Source organism: Myodes glareolus, chromosome 3, assembly GCF_982192425.1.
Source record: "Myodes glareolus chromosome 3, mMyoGla1.1, whole genome shotgun sequence".
NCBI classification, from domain to species: domain Eukaryota; kingdom Metazoa; phylum Chordata; class Mammalia; order Rodentia; family Cricetidae; genus Myodes; species Myodes glareolus.
This window is the reverse complement of record NC_142028.1, coordinates 3,369,400-3,384,780: the sequence shown is the minus strand read 5'-3', so window position 1 is coordinate 3,384,780 and position 15,381 is coordinate 3,369,400. Positions and strand designations below refer to the sequence as shown.

The 15,381-nt window shown below is 40.2% G+C and overlaps 1 protein-coding gene across 4 annotated transcripts in view; it reads right to left on the bottom strand.

The window, feature by feature from the left end:
- Positions 1–15,381, bottom strand: part of Dennd5b (DENN domain containing 5B) — a 126,882-nt gene that overhangs the window by 56,043 nt on the left and 55,458 nt on the right. For all 4 annotated transcript variants that reach the window (XM_085687412.2, XM_085687413.2, XM_085687415.2 and 1 more), the window contains 3 exons: positions 8,929–9,465; positions 6,162–6,399; positions 3,236–3,386 (listed from right to left, as the gene is read on the bottom strand). In XM_085687412.2, the coding sequence (XP_085543538.1) occupies positions 3,236–3,386; positions 6,162–6,399; positions 8,929–9,465 (926 nt within the window). The remainder of the gene's footprint in view (positions 1–3,235; positions 3,387–6,161; positions 6,400–8,928; positions 9,466–15,381) is intronic.

Here is a 15,381-nt window from a genome sequence, read left to right as displayed (position 1 = left end):
GTAGCTTCTGTCTCTCTCTTCTCCCCACTTCTCCCCTTCTGTCCCCCCCACCTCTCTCTCTCCTCTTCTCCCTTCTCCCCTTCCCTTCCATAACCAACTAAGTAAATATCCAACCTCACTCTGCATGGCGTGTCTATCCATGTCTCTGTCTCTCACCCACCCGGAACAAGCCGCCTTCAGAGACCTGCGGTGTGGTCTTGTGGCATGCCTATCTGTCTGTCTGTCTTTCCGCATGGGACTGGCTGCCCTGCCAAGGTCTCTCACCCACCATGCGGCTGGACTCATTGCCCCTCATGGCCCACTGCAGCTGTCCCTGCCTGGGACTGGCTGCTCTCGGGGGAGGGAGGAATGACACCTGCAGTGTGATCTCATGGCCTGCTGCCTGCTGCAGCCACTTGGGGATCCGCAGCATTTTAATTTTACCATTACACTGCCCTCTCCATAAAACAAAAATACCAAGTACAATTTGTGTTGCCCAGTGGCCAGTCCCTTAAGAATAACTGAGTCTTGCTGGGTGGTGGTGGTGCACATCTTTAATTTCAGCACTCAGGAGGCAGGTGGATCTGTTTGACTTCAAGACCAGAGTACATTCCAAGACAGTCAAGACTGTCCCACAGAGAAACCCTGTCTCAGTCCTTCCCACCCCTCTGCCATAAACCATCAACTATGAAGACTATATATATTATAATTTGTGTGTGTGTGTAGGGGGAGAGAAGTTGTCACAGAAGCCTTCAGGGTCTCTCATTCTCAGTTATGAGTCTGTAATCATGGATATCACTGCAGAAGAAGCTTCTTTGCCCATAGTAGAAGCAACTACGAACCACACTAGGCATAGGTTGAGCATAGGAGACATCAAAGCCTGCCCCCACAGTGACTCACTTCCTCCAACAAAGCCACACCTCCTAATAGTGTCACTCCCTATGGGCCAACCATTCAATCACATGAGTTTAGGGGAACCATACCTACTAGACTACCATAGTGCATTATCATCATGGTGGGAAGCATGGCAGCTCACACACAGGCAGACAGTGCTGGAGAAGGAGCCAAGGGTTCTACATGTGAACTGGCAAGCAGTAGGGAGAGCGACAGTGGCTTGAGCTTCTGAAACCTCAAGCTCACCCCGTGACACACTTCCTCTACAAAGCTGCACCTCCAGCAATGCCACTTCCTACGAGCCCACTGTTTCCATTTTCATTCAAACCAGTACACCCTCCCTTCCAAGAACTCCAGAGTTTCCTTCACTGTTTATATTACTTTATTATTTATCTTATTTGAGAAAGGTCCTCAGTGGCCTCTAGCCTCAGACCTCTTATGGAACTCAGACTGGTCTTGAAGCTGTGCTCCTCCTGTCTCGGACTCCTTTCTGCTAGGATTGCAATTGTCAGCCATCTCACTTGCTATAAATATATCTCTATTTTTATTGTTATATTCATTTCATTGTTAAATTCTTTTTTCTTCCTAAAACAATCTTTCTATGTAGCCCTTGAATTTGCCTCAGTTACCCAAATGCCAAGATTACAGATATATACCACCAAGCTGGATTCACTGTTAAATCTTTAACCAAGATAATCCTCATATATACTAATGGTACAACCAACACTTACCAAATAGATGAACGAGAACTATAATGTTTTCAAATGGAAATAAAAACTAGGCCAACAGTGTACTCATTTATATCAAAGCAGTTCAAACAATTTTGAACATTTAGAAGTAAAAGAAAAGAAAACTTGAGACCTGGAGCTGTAGCTCAGTTGGCAGAATTCTCACCGCGCAAGCATACCACCTTTAGATTCCTCTCCAGCATCACATAAGACAGATGACTGGTCACACACCTGCAATCCCAGTACTCTAGACACAGGCAGGATGAACTGCGCTGGGCTCTAGAGTGGCTGCTGGAGAAGGGAGAGTCAGGTTTCCCCAGGGCACATTGTCCCTGCTAGGTTGCCCATGCTCCAGTAGCTGGTCCTACCCTCTCACATACTGCCAGCATTAATTAGACTCAGCCGTCTAAAATATAAATAAATAAATGTGGATATTAGTTGGGAAAGGACATATGTGTGTGTGTGTGTGTGTGTGTGTGTGTGAGAGAGAGAGAGAGAGAGAGAGAGAGAGAGAGAGAGAGAAAGAGAGAGAGAGAGAGAGAGAGAGGGAGGGAAGGAGAGCACTGGGAGGATTTTTGGAGAGCAAGAAGGGGTGGATATTATCAAAACACACTGTATATGTGCATAAAATTCTCAAAAAAATAAATAGAAAATACATGAAAAAGAAGTTCTGAGCAATCTGAACTAAAAGTCTGAGGCCAGTCCAGGAATACAAGACCATGTCTCAAACAAATAAACAATAAACAAACCCCTTAGAGTTATTCTCTTACGCTCTTACAGCAGAACTGGATTTGGTTCCTAGCACCCACATAGTGGCTCACAAGAATCTGTTAACTCCAGTGTTAGGAGATCAGATGCCCTCTTCTCATTACCACTGGAACCAGGTATGCACATGGTGTACATAATATACATGCAGGCACAATACTTATACACATAATCACCAACAACTTTTAGTAAAGCTTTAAGTTCAGTGCTTATCTGTCTTGCTTCTGACACAGGGTCACGACATAGCCTACATTATCTTCAAACTTGACATGTTCAGGTTCTCTTTAAATTGAAAATTCTCTTAGGTCCCCCTTTCAAGTGTCAGGGTTACTGGCAAAAGTCAGCACCCCTGGTTAGTAGTAAGACAGTGTTTTAATATAGTCATTCAAATGTGGACTTGGGTTTGATCTGTAGCACTTCAAGGGGGAAAAGACCACAGGGTAGGGGCTCAGCCCAGTGGGAGACCACCTATCTCTGAGCACAAAGCCCTGGGTTTAGTCTATGGGCTGAATCTCTGAGCACAAAGCACTGGTGGTGGGATGGGGGACAGAACAAAAAGAAAGAGAAAAGGAGAGAACTGAATTCTACTTCAGTCTTTTTCAATTATTGAGACTTGCCAATATCAATAACAAAAACAGAAATTAAAAAAAGAATACAAGAAAGACACATGTCTACTGATAGTTCTGCAGAAAGAAAACTTCTTTCTTTGGAGCCCTTCCCCCTCCACATAACAGAATAAAAGTCAAGTGCATACAGTGGATCAATTAAATTTAAAAATGTAAACTGATAAGACATTTAGTGCTCACACACTGCCTAGCTAACACTGCTTTCTTCCATTCAGCCAGTCACTCAGGTAAACACATGCTTACTTGTTATTGGTTGGTCCTGCTGCCAAGACATCGGACTGTAGCTTTGGAAAGAACCCTTGCTCATATTTGCCTTGACCGATTTTCATATCAAGTAGATGTGGGTGAATTGCAGTGTGATCCATTTTCATCAGTCTTTGCTCAATTGACTGGGCTATAAATTAAATTTATAATAAATTAGAGGCATTTCATTCCTAAAACGCTGTATCATATATTCATGCAGCTACAGAAAACTGAAACCACTGTTACTCAGAAACAGATTTTACAAAGGCCATTGATAATCAGAAATATGACTTTAGAAAGATTAATTTTAAATAAATAATGAAAATATTATATACACATACACATATCCACAGGGAACATATAGCAATGTAGCTTTTTAGTAATTATACTGCTAGGGAATACTGAATATTCAGAAGTTATCATGCCTACTTTGTGAGGTCAGAGGTTGTGTCTACTCAAGACTTTCAAGGGTTTGTGTCAATATTGATTTGTGGTGACTGGTGAGGAAAAAGAAAACTATATTACTATCTATTTCTTGTTTTTCTACATAGAAATCACAAGGCTCTGAAGCTACAATATCAACAGCAGATAGTCTGGGCCTCACGGGTTCACCTGCAAATCAAAATTCTTTTTGGTTAGAGGAAAAACAGCAACAGAAGCACATAAACACAAAAATACCAGTCCCAGAAACAACACCCACCTCTATGTCTTTTCCTTTTGCTGGGGGAGGAAAGCAATTTTACTGATGAAAGAAATAATGGGGTCAGGCCTAGTGGTACAGGAGTGTAAGCCCAACTAGTCAGGAAGCTGAGGAAGGAGAATTGTGGGTTCAAACCTTTCTTATGCCATTTATTGAGACTGTTTCAAAACAAAGAGTATAAAAAAGTACTTGTGTGCTTCCGTTACACCCAAGGCAAGGCCCCATCTTCAGTTCCCAGCACTGAAAACAAACACAGGCAAGCACACACTTGCACCAAACCAGTATCTGTGTCAGATGGGGGAGCCACAGACTACAGTCTCCTTTTACAGTTTCAAGTCTTTAACTTCCTGGGGACCTCATCTTATTTTCAGGTAAGCTAAGTCTACAATGGAACATGTTCAAAAGTGCTTCACACAATTTCTGCAATGAGAGTGGGATTATCAGGCTCCAAGAGGCAAAGAGAAGCCCATTTGAACTGGTAAGATTCTCCAGATACATGTTAAGCTAAGAAGCTGGTACTTCATCCCATTTTAAAAAACTCTGTCAGGAAGAGAGGGATGAAATTTTCCCAACGAGGCACTCACATAACTATTAAAAACACTGGAGTCATAATTCCCTGGACAAACAACTTCATTCATCTGTCTCCTCAGTTTCTAGAAACACAGAGAGAGGTATTCCAAGGAATTGCCCGTATAAGTAGGAACACAACAGTGATGAAGACGGCATAAAGTTATCACGGAACACTTCTTTCCTTAAAATGCTGAAACTCACAAGGCAGTGCGGCTCATACTTTTAATCTCAGCACTCAGAGAGGCAGAGGCAGGTGGATCTCTGTGAGGATGGAAAGGGAGGGACAAGGGAGCAACAGAAGCAGAACAAGGAAGCCACATGTGCGCTGTGTCCTTTCATCCACCAGAAAGTTTGGTCTCAAATAAAAAGTGTCACTTTTAGGGTGTCTTTGTGTAGCCCCAGCTGTCCTGGAACTAGGTCTGCGGACAGGCTACCCTTGAACTCAGAGAGAGCTGCCTGCCTCTACCCCAAGTGTGGGGATTAAAGGTGTGCGCCACTACTGCCCAGCAAAAGTACTACTTTTTACTGAATGGAAAGAAATAAAAGGATATATATTTTTCTATTCAGCAAAGAATAGGCTGGGAACTAGGTATAAATGCGCAAAGCTACACGAATTGGTACATTTTCATTTTTTTGTTAAAGAATACAACCACTAATAAAAGAATAAGGCTTTAAGTACTAGAAATCAGTCAGATCTGGATCCAACTTGTGGCTCCACTGAGAAGCAGTTACAGAACCACAGCCAAATTCTTTAACCTCTCAGTTTCCTCGCTCATAGGATGATGATAAAGAACCAACAACAGCCAAGCACACACCCTGTCACTAGGATTACATGTAAAGGCGTATCAAAACACACAGCGGCACATAGGAAAGACTCATGCTGGTTATCATAACAGAAAGTATTTCACAACCAGACAAGTCCAGGAAAATTCATCATTCTTTGAGAGAAACTGGTGTTAGGGTTGGGGGAACCTTTAATTTGAATGAAAAAACCCAGAGATTTAATTTCAAGACATGAAACTATATAACTATCTGTACCACAAAGCAAACATGTACTATTTTAGTTATGTAAACTAGACAGCACCTCAGATTTCCTTTTCGTTTTTATTTTAGACAAAATCTTGCTACATTACCCAGATGGCCTTAAACTACTGGTCCTTCTATTTTGACTTCCTGAGTGCTAGGATTCAGACATTTACCACCATGTTTTGGGTTAAGCTAGAGACAAGAGGAGACAGGTAAAGAGGCAGCATCAGTAGCAAGATGGAGATTAACATTTTTTTTCTAACACAAGAAAATGACAAAAATCTGCATCTTTTGAATGTCCATAAAAATAGGGATTCACAGAATCTGAAGAAAAGTGTAACAGCTTCTTGGTAAACACCAGGACTAGTCAATGATGTCTCAAAATGAAAATTAATTTTAGGCAGGTGGTGGTGGTGCACTCCTTTAATCCCAGCACTTGGGAGGCAGAGACAGGCAGATCTCTAAGTTCAAGACCAGCCTGACCTACAGAGCAGGTTCTACGACAGCCAGGGCTTCAGAGAAAAACCCTGTCTTGAAAAACAAAAAAATTAACTTTGTGCTGTATAAGTCAACAGTCTATAAAAAGAAATGATCATGAATTTAAAAGAAAAAAAGGCATGGCAAATATACCTGCTTCTTTTAAACTGTTGCATTTCTGATATATAGATGTCCGCAGGGTGGGTGTGGGTGCCCTTACGTTATACAACCTTATCTTCTCAATCCGAGAATCAAAGACCCGAAGCAGAGGGTCTTTCTCTTCCCACTGAGACATGATTTTATTATCAATAAAGGTGGCAAACATCTGTGTTTCAATGAAGCGTGAAAGAAACGGCAGGTAAGGCTCAGGCTGGTCAGAGAGGAAGGAAGCCTGAAATGAGATAATTAGCAAATTATTAATGGGGTCATCTTAATATTATGTAAGATGAACATGAACAGTGTGTTAAGGTTATTACTTTTCAAACTTATATAAAACTGATGTTTGACATTTAAAGTCTTACAAATCTGTCCTGATGACCACTATGCACAAGAGAGGACATCATCAGTGAACGATGGTGGATAAGGTGCTACACAGTGGACTGTCAGCCGTCCACTTCACCTACCACGACAGCTGGTTCTTCTGCCCAGGGAGTAATCTCTTCTGTTCTCTGTTCCTAGCGTGGGAAATGAACCTCTAACCAAAGGCCACAAGATGAGGGAGTGACTATATATCAAATTATATACATATCAAAATCAGATATGTATATATACACATATATGCATAATAATTTACATATGCATATGCAAGAACTTAAAAATAACAATATGGAATTTGTGCCTATGGGTAAAATTCTTTTGATCTTCAAGCAGATGGTTTTCTAACTCAAGATTAAACTCCTTCCATACCTGTGTTAACACAATTGTCTGTGATTTAAAGAGAAAAAACATTGCATAAAAAGAGAAAAAAGTATACAAGAGGATCTTCAAGATGACACAAGCTGTTCTTCCCCCACTATAACGGCTTCTATCTGAAGCGCTCACATTCCTTTGCTCTCTTCAGTTCATGTATACTGTATGTAGGAATTCTAAACTTGTAAGTGAACTCCTATTCCAGCCATTGGGTTGGTTTTGTTTTTCTTTCTTCGACTCTTCAAAGTCAGATGTGGTATCAGAGTCAGAGGAGAAAGGGGAAAGGCAGTTCCAATATAAAGTTGCTATTTTTAGTATTCATCAAGTTTCTTCCTAGAATACTTAATTTTTCCATTTATTACTTCGGGGTATTTTTAATAAAAGCTTCTTTACAGAGCCCACTTTCAAATGAAAGCTTGCATAGTTTAATGTACTTATGTAAGTACACATATCCATATTCAGATAGGCTCACAGCAGTCTCTAGAAATCAGAAATCAGTTCATTTCCTTAATGTTATTTCATAAACATCGAATTTACTTTTTATAGGACAGACAGCCCTCTCTTTGGAAATGGGTCAAACATCTGGCTTTTGATGTTCAGGTTCTTGTGTCCAATAACATTTAAAATCAACTGGAAGTTGATTTTTCAAGACTTCTCTGCTCTGATTCTAGCTTTCCGGAATCCAACATGTAAATTCCATTTTCTTAGAGGTTACACTGAAAGAAATCTACTTCTAATATAAAACTACACAGAGAATAAAAAAGAACAAGGGATTAGGATATCAACTTAAATCAGGATTTGAATTGCTCCAAAGATAGATTATGAATATGTAAGATTAGTTTTTTTGTTTTTTGTTTTTTTTTTTGGTTTTTCAAGACAGGGTTTCTCTGTAGCTCTGGAGCCTGTCCTGGAACTAGCTCTTGTAGACCAGGTTGGCCTCTAACTCACAGAGATCCACCTACCCCTGCCTTCCGAGTGTTGGGATTAAAGGCATGCGCCACCACTGCCCAGCAAGATTAGTTCTTAAAGTGGAGAAAAGTATAATAAAAACTAAGCAAAAAATGGGAACAGGTCCTAGAGCAGAAATATACTTAAAAAGTGGTTTCTTAATATTAAAGAAGTTTAATCAGGCATAAAGTACACCTGCAAATTCTGATGCACATAGTATATTATACTCCATAAGAAAAAATATAACACCAGAAAATAATCTTTAATACTACACAAACATTTAATAAATACCTATTTGGCAGATGCTCCAAAATTAAACACTTAGCATCTTGGAGTGTAATAGCTCCTTTGGGAAGTTTTTTATGACACATTCTAACAGCAGAGCTACGCTTGCGCAGTAGCAGCGTCTCGCGTGCTTTTGTCTGTTGTGAGAGATCTGGGTGCATGGAGAGCACCGGAGGGAATACAGCAAACCTCAGAGAGAACCTTCAAAGGGCAGCAAAAAGTTTCCTTCTCTAAAAACTTTAGAACATAATCCTAGACTAGCAGTCATGAAACCAAATTTACCCATTTGTTCTCTTTTAAGGTATGAAAGACATGAAATTAGGTTTATGAAACCTGTTAACCTTTAGATGAACAAGTTGGGTGTTACATCATTGGGTGAAGGCTATCAGTGAGAATTTCTTAGAAAAGGAATGGGCTTAAATTTTCTAGAGTTGGTCATAAAACAATAGTAAATAAAACTCTTACAAGAGTAGAAGACTCATGAAGATCAAGATCATATATGATATAGCAATTTAACATACAATTCAAAGGCCAGTTTCACGAGCGGTCTATTTGCTCTTTTGAGATTGGTCTCAAACTTACTACATAGCTGAGTGTGGTCTTGCATTCCTGACCCTCCTGCTTCTACCTCCGGAGGATTTGCTTTCTTGTGAAACTACTTTATCTAGCATAAAAACTTAGTGGGATAGAAGAAAGGAAAAACCTGTGCTTAAAAAGTTAAAAAGACTAGTAATATAGGTCATTATAATCATAAAGAGGAAAACTATGTTCTTTTTACTTTGTCAAAGTTCTGCATCTGTTCCCGGTTGGTCAGCCAGGACTCCAGGTCCTGGGCGGTCTGAATCACAAATGCTTCATAATCAGCAAACATCTGTATAAAGCGGCTGGCAAAGACCTCTCGTAGTTGTACGTTGAGTTGGTAGTCCCTCAATTCTGCCTCTTCACACTGTAATTTCAAATCCTTTTCTTTTTCATTCAGAGAAGCTGAGAGGTCAATTTTTTCCACAGTCACACCAGTCCTCTCAGCGAGAGCCTGGAGGCGGGCTATGGTTTCATTGCCCTTCATTAACTCGTACATGCTGATGTTGCTGGTGGGGACATTGCCGTTCTTTCTGTCACTAACCAGATCTTTCAGAACCATATTCTTCAGTTTGGTGGCACTCTCACTACAATGGAGGCTGCCTTCAGGAGGAATCCCAAATTGGAGAAGAACTTCAGACAGTTCTTGGATAAAATCCACTTTATTGGGGAACTGTGGAAATTCTTCAGGCAATTCAATAAAATGGTTGTCAATATCCACGAAACACAAATTAGCCTGAAATAGAAAAAAAAAATCACAAATGTTTTGTGAACATGTACAAGGCTGACTTATTAAAACTTAAATGACTTCAGAAGGCCCCAATATTGTAGATTCAAAGCCAAGTTTTCTTGGGCTATATTTAGCCTCCTAAACAGCATTACTGTCCACCTGTGACTGGCCTAACATCTTTGTAAGTTACAAATTTACCAATGAGACCCTTTAGCTCCCACCAACCTTGTGAGACTATTTTATCTGCATAAAATACTTAATGGCTAAGAATTGTCACAGAATATTTTACACTGTGAAGATATGTCTTTGCCAACATGCCTTCTGATTGACTTATTAAAGAGCTGAACGGCCAATACGTGGCCAGGAGAAGATAGGCAGATTTCTGAGGAGAGAGAGAGGAAAAGAAAAGGAATCTAGGCACATAGATTCCACCAGAGACTCTGAAGAAGTTGAAGACACAGTACAGAACAGAGGCAACCAAGTCACATGGCAGAATGTAGATTTAAAAAGACAGGTTAAATTCTAAGAACTAATTAGGAACAAGCCTAAGCTAAGGCTGAGCATGTCATTACTGGGGAGCTGGCGGTACAAAGACTTGTTAGGAAGAATGCTGTCACATACTTGAGGCCATAGCAGAGTCTTTCCTGCTTACCTCATTTTCCCACCAATGCATCTGAAAAATTCACGAAACTGTTATCACATTAGAACATGGTATTTAGTATCATTTAGATCCTGGCTCTCAGGTAAAGATTGCTCATATTTATCTCCAGAATAAACATCTCTTATTCGCTTTAAGGTGAGAACTGTGCTTTTATGGTGACAACTTAAAAAAATTTAATGTTCTAAAATATTCTATTATAAACAGAAACAAATTAAACCATGCTTAAACCATTTTAAAAATACCAGACCCCAGGCTAGCCTTGAATTTGCTATACAGATAAGATGAACACGACACTGATCCCCAGCTCCTTCGGCTTCCTAAATTTTCAGGCAAACACCAGCCAGGCCTGGCTCAAAAATTATTTCTTTACCCTGCATTTTTTGGTGGGTATGCGTGGTGTGAAAATTGAGACTGGAGTCTTGGGCATCCTAAGAAAGTTCTCTTCAGTACTTTACAATAATCTTTTCAAGGCCCAGAACTACCTGTGAGTGAGATGTCAGGGATCGTACCCAGGACCTTCATCACACTAGGCCTATGCCCTACACGGAGTTACATAAGCCAGCAGCATATAAGGTTCAGAGTCTTTTATTCGTTAATTTTTTTTCTAGCACATAAAATAGCTTGTTTCATTATGACATTTTCTTTTTTATTTTTAAAGATTTATTTACTATGTATACAGTGTTCTGTCTGCATGCATGTCTACACACCAGAAGAGGGCATCAGATCCCATTATAGATCACCATGTGGTTGCTGGGAATTGAACTCAGGACCTCTGGAAGAACAGTCAGTGCTCTTAACCTTTGAGCCATATCTCCAGCCCCTCATTATGACATTTTCTACATTTATACTTTGGTCATGTGATGTAGATGGGCCTTCTGTTATGTGTTATTTTCATTGGTTAATAAAGAGACTGCCTTGGCCCTCTGATAGGACAGAAAATTAGGTAGGCGGAGTAAACAGAACAGAATGCTGGGAAGAGGGCAGTGAGGCAGACGCCATGGAGCCAGCCACCAGGTCAGACATGCTGAATCTTTTCCGGTAAGCCACCACCTCGTGGTGCTACACAGATTATTAGAAATGGGTTAATCAAGATGTGAGAGTTAGTCAGTAACTAACTTTCTAGAGATAATGGGCCAGGCAGTGTTTAAATGAATACAATTTGTGTGTTGTTATTTCCGGGGCTAAGCTAGTCGTGCGGGAGCCGGGTGAGGTGAAAAGCAGGCCTGCCCACAGCCCCTACTACAGTCATGCTTGCCTGTCATTTTAATGTCATTTACTTTCATGCCTTAAATATATATGTACGCATATTGTTAAACCTTGTCTTCCTCTCAGTTACCCTCTCAACCTTCCCATTAGGTCCTTCTACCATTTGTGTGTCTGTGTGCATGTATATACATGGGGGTATGTGTGTATGTATATGTATCTGTGTGTATCATGTGTATCTATATGTGTATATCTATTGGTGTGCATGTGTATATATGTATATATGTGTGCATGTATGGATATGTGCATGTGCATGTGTATGTGTATACATATATATTTATGCGTGTATATATGTATTTATGTAGCATGATGAATAAAAACCCAGAGACAGATATTGGGGTTTAACCTGAAGGTTAGAAAAGCCAAACAGCCACTGGTTCTTACCTCTACCTCAGTTCCAAATGGTGATCCTGCCTTCAGGAATCCTCAGTACGAGACTATGCCTGAGAGCTGTCTCCTCCTGTCTTATATATTCCTCTCTAGTGCTGGGATTAAAGGCATGCCGGATTACCACCCGGATTCTATGGCAAACTAGTGTGGGTACTAAGTGTGTGTCATCACTGTCTGGTCTGTAAGGCTGACCAGTGTGGCTGTTTTACTCTCCGATCTTCAGGCAAGCTTTTATTTATTAAAATATAAATGAGCCGGGCAGTGGTGGCACAAGTCTTTACTCCCAGCACTTGGGAGGCAAAGGCAGGTGGATCTTTGTGAATTCGAGACCAGCATGGTCTAGAAGAGCTAGTTCCAGGCCAGGCTCCACAGCTAAAGAGAAACCCTGTCTTGGAAAAAAAAAAAAGAAATGAAATATCACTATATATACGTATGTACCTATGTGTGTATGTATATGTGTACCTATATGTGTGCATGTGTATGTGGACATGTATATGTGTCACAGGTACGTGTTTATATGTATATATATGTATATACACACACATACACAGGCACATACATACATATATATGTGTGTGTGTATGTATGTGCCTGTATGTATGTATGTATTAAAAAAATCTAGATTCCACATAAAGAAAACACACAAAATATTTTGTCTTTCTGAGCAGATTTATTTCTTTAACATGATCTCTAGTTCATCCATTTTCTAACAAATGGCAATATCTTCCCTTTTTGTGGCTGGATAAATTTCCATTGTGTATGCAAGCCACATTGTTCTTTTTAGTATATCTGTTATACAGCTATGCAAACTTCCTATCTTGGCTATCATGAATAGTGTATCAACAAACATGAATATGTAGGGATCTCTGTGGAGTTCAGACTTAGATACCTCTGGAAGAGCTCTTAACTGCTGAGCCATCTCTCCAGCTTCTGATTTTTGTAAAATTTTTTTCTAATACAGTAAAGATGAACAAAGATGAACAAGAACAGTTGAAGGTGAGGACAAGACTGTGATCAACGCTCAGTGCTGCACTTTTCTGCCCCTCCCTCCCCCAGCCCTCCTAAAAGATAACATAACAAATGGCTACTACACCTATCATTTTAAATCATGAGGAAAGAGAGTAGGTAGTTAATTACAAGTCTAGGCAGCTCTATTTGCTACCTAACAACTAAAATAATACTTTCTTGAAATAATAATCTTGTGACATTCTTATGACTATTTTTAGAAACTTTCTTGCTAGATTTAGTCATTTTATTTCAGAGTGTTCAGGGGAACACATTTAAGTCTCCTTGAAAAGACTGCTTTACTTTTATTTATTATTTATTTGCTTTGGTCTTTTGAGACAGTGCAACCCTAGCTGTTCTGGAGTTCACTTTGCAGACCAGGCTGGCCTCAAACTCACAGAGATCTGTCTGCCTCTGCCTCTGCTTCTGCAGTACAGGAATTAAAGGTGGGTTGATGTAAAATTTCCCTCTGTATGCCATGAATATGTTTTATTATCATTGATTATTAAAGAAGCCGTTTTGGTCATGGCTTAGCAGAGCAAAGCCAGGCGAGAAATCTGAACAGAGATATAGAGAGAGCAGGTAGAGTCAGAGAGATGCCAGCCAGCAGCCAGAACCTTACTGGTACATCACAGCCTCACGGTGATCCATAGATGAATAGAAATGGGTTAATTTAAGATATAAGAGTTAGAAATATGCCTAAGGTATTGGCTAAACAGTGTTGCAATTAATACAGCTTTGTGTTGTACTCAGGTCTGGGCGGCCAGAAAACAAGCCTACAGTGGGCACCACTACCACCTCCTTTATCTTTGTTTTTTTGAGACAGGAAATATTACAGAATATTTGATCATATTATTAGTTCTGAGATTGCATTATTTGATGGAAAAAACTGTTTCTAGTTGTGGTGTGGCTCAGTTATAGTGTATACCTTTAATCTAAGAGCTTTCTGCTTGAATATTGTAAATAGGATTAAATAAAGTCAACCATAGATGATCTCAGCACTTGGGATCCCACACCTTTAATCCCAGCACTAGGGAGGTGGAGACAGGTGTGATATGGCTGGACGGAGGAGACAGGAGCTCAGTGCAGTCTGAGGGGACAGTCTGAGGACGGGATCGCTCGTCCCTTCAGTCTGAGCAGGGGAAGAGGTAAAGGTCTCTCTGGTGCTGGCCGCACTGCTTCTCTGGTCCCTCAGGTTTCAGCCTAAAATCTGACTCCGGGTTTTATTTATTAAAACTAATTAGAATTTGTGCCACATGACTTTTACAGTTGATTCGTTATTTCATATTATCTCATAGATGAGTTTGTGTATTTATTAAACAATGTTGAGATCATGATTGGCAAAAAAAAAAAAAAAACAACTAGAAAATCACAGACATCATTTTGAGAGCTTTTAGAAATTTTAACCGGCTTATCTTTAGGGTCAAATGATACAAGCAGACAGAAAGGTCTTCCAACTGTATGTAGACTAAGTTGCATTAAAATATTTTAACAAGTATTCATAGAAATCAGAAAGAACTTAAATATTTAAATAAATTTTCTTCTATCTTTAACAAACAATTTATAATATATAATCAATAAAAAACTAAAACAACATTAAGTCTTAAAAAAAACCCCAAAAAATCCATTTGGCTAGTAGTCTATTTCTTTTCCTTTGAAAATGTAAAGTCTTTAATTCTTGTCAGTCAGTGGTGGCGCACACCTTTAATCCCAGCACTCAGGGTGAATCTCTGAGTTTGAGGTCAGCCTGGTCTAGAGTAATTTCCAGGGCAGCCAGGGCTACACAGAGAAACCGTGTCTGGTAGGGATGGGAAGAAAAGGATTTAATTATTTTGAACTGACACGATACATTAACATAACTCGGAAGAAAACAAGAAAATTCAGGGAATAGAGAAGATGAATTCGGGAGGAGAGAACTGACAGCAGTCCCCCACTCTGCCCACAACAGACACGATAATATGTATGGTTCACATGGCCTCAAGCAAGCTGTTTCCCCTGTGGTGGATTCAACAGTTATGGCCCTCTTAGACTCATGTGTTTGACTGCTTGGCCCATCCGGATTGGCACTATTAGAGGTGTGGCCTTGTTGGAGTAGGGTCACTGTAGAGACTGGCTTTGAGGTCATAAATGCTCAAGCTGGGCCTTGTGACTCAGTTTTTACTTCTGCCTGTGGATCACAGAATCTCAGCTCCTGCTCTTGCACCATGTCTCCCTGCATGCTGGCATGCTCTGCCGTGATGACAATGGACTAAACCTCTGAAACTGCAAGCCAGTCCCAATTGTATATTTTCCTTTATATGGGTCACGGTGGTCGTGGCGCCCTTCACAGCAACAGAATCCTAACTAAGACATCCCTTTGAATGACAAAAGTTAATTTTGGCAAAGCAACACGGATGACTGATTACAGAGTTCCTTCCTTCTTTCTTTCCTTCCTTCCTTTTGGGGAGGTTTATTGAGACAGTGTTCCTCTGTAGTCCTAGCTATCCTGGCACTTGCTCTATAGACCAGGCTGGACTCAAACTCACAGAGATTCATTTGCCTCTGACTCCTGAGTACTTGGATTAAAGCTGTGCACCACCACTGCCTGGCCCTTGTATTCACTT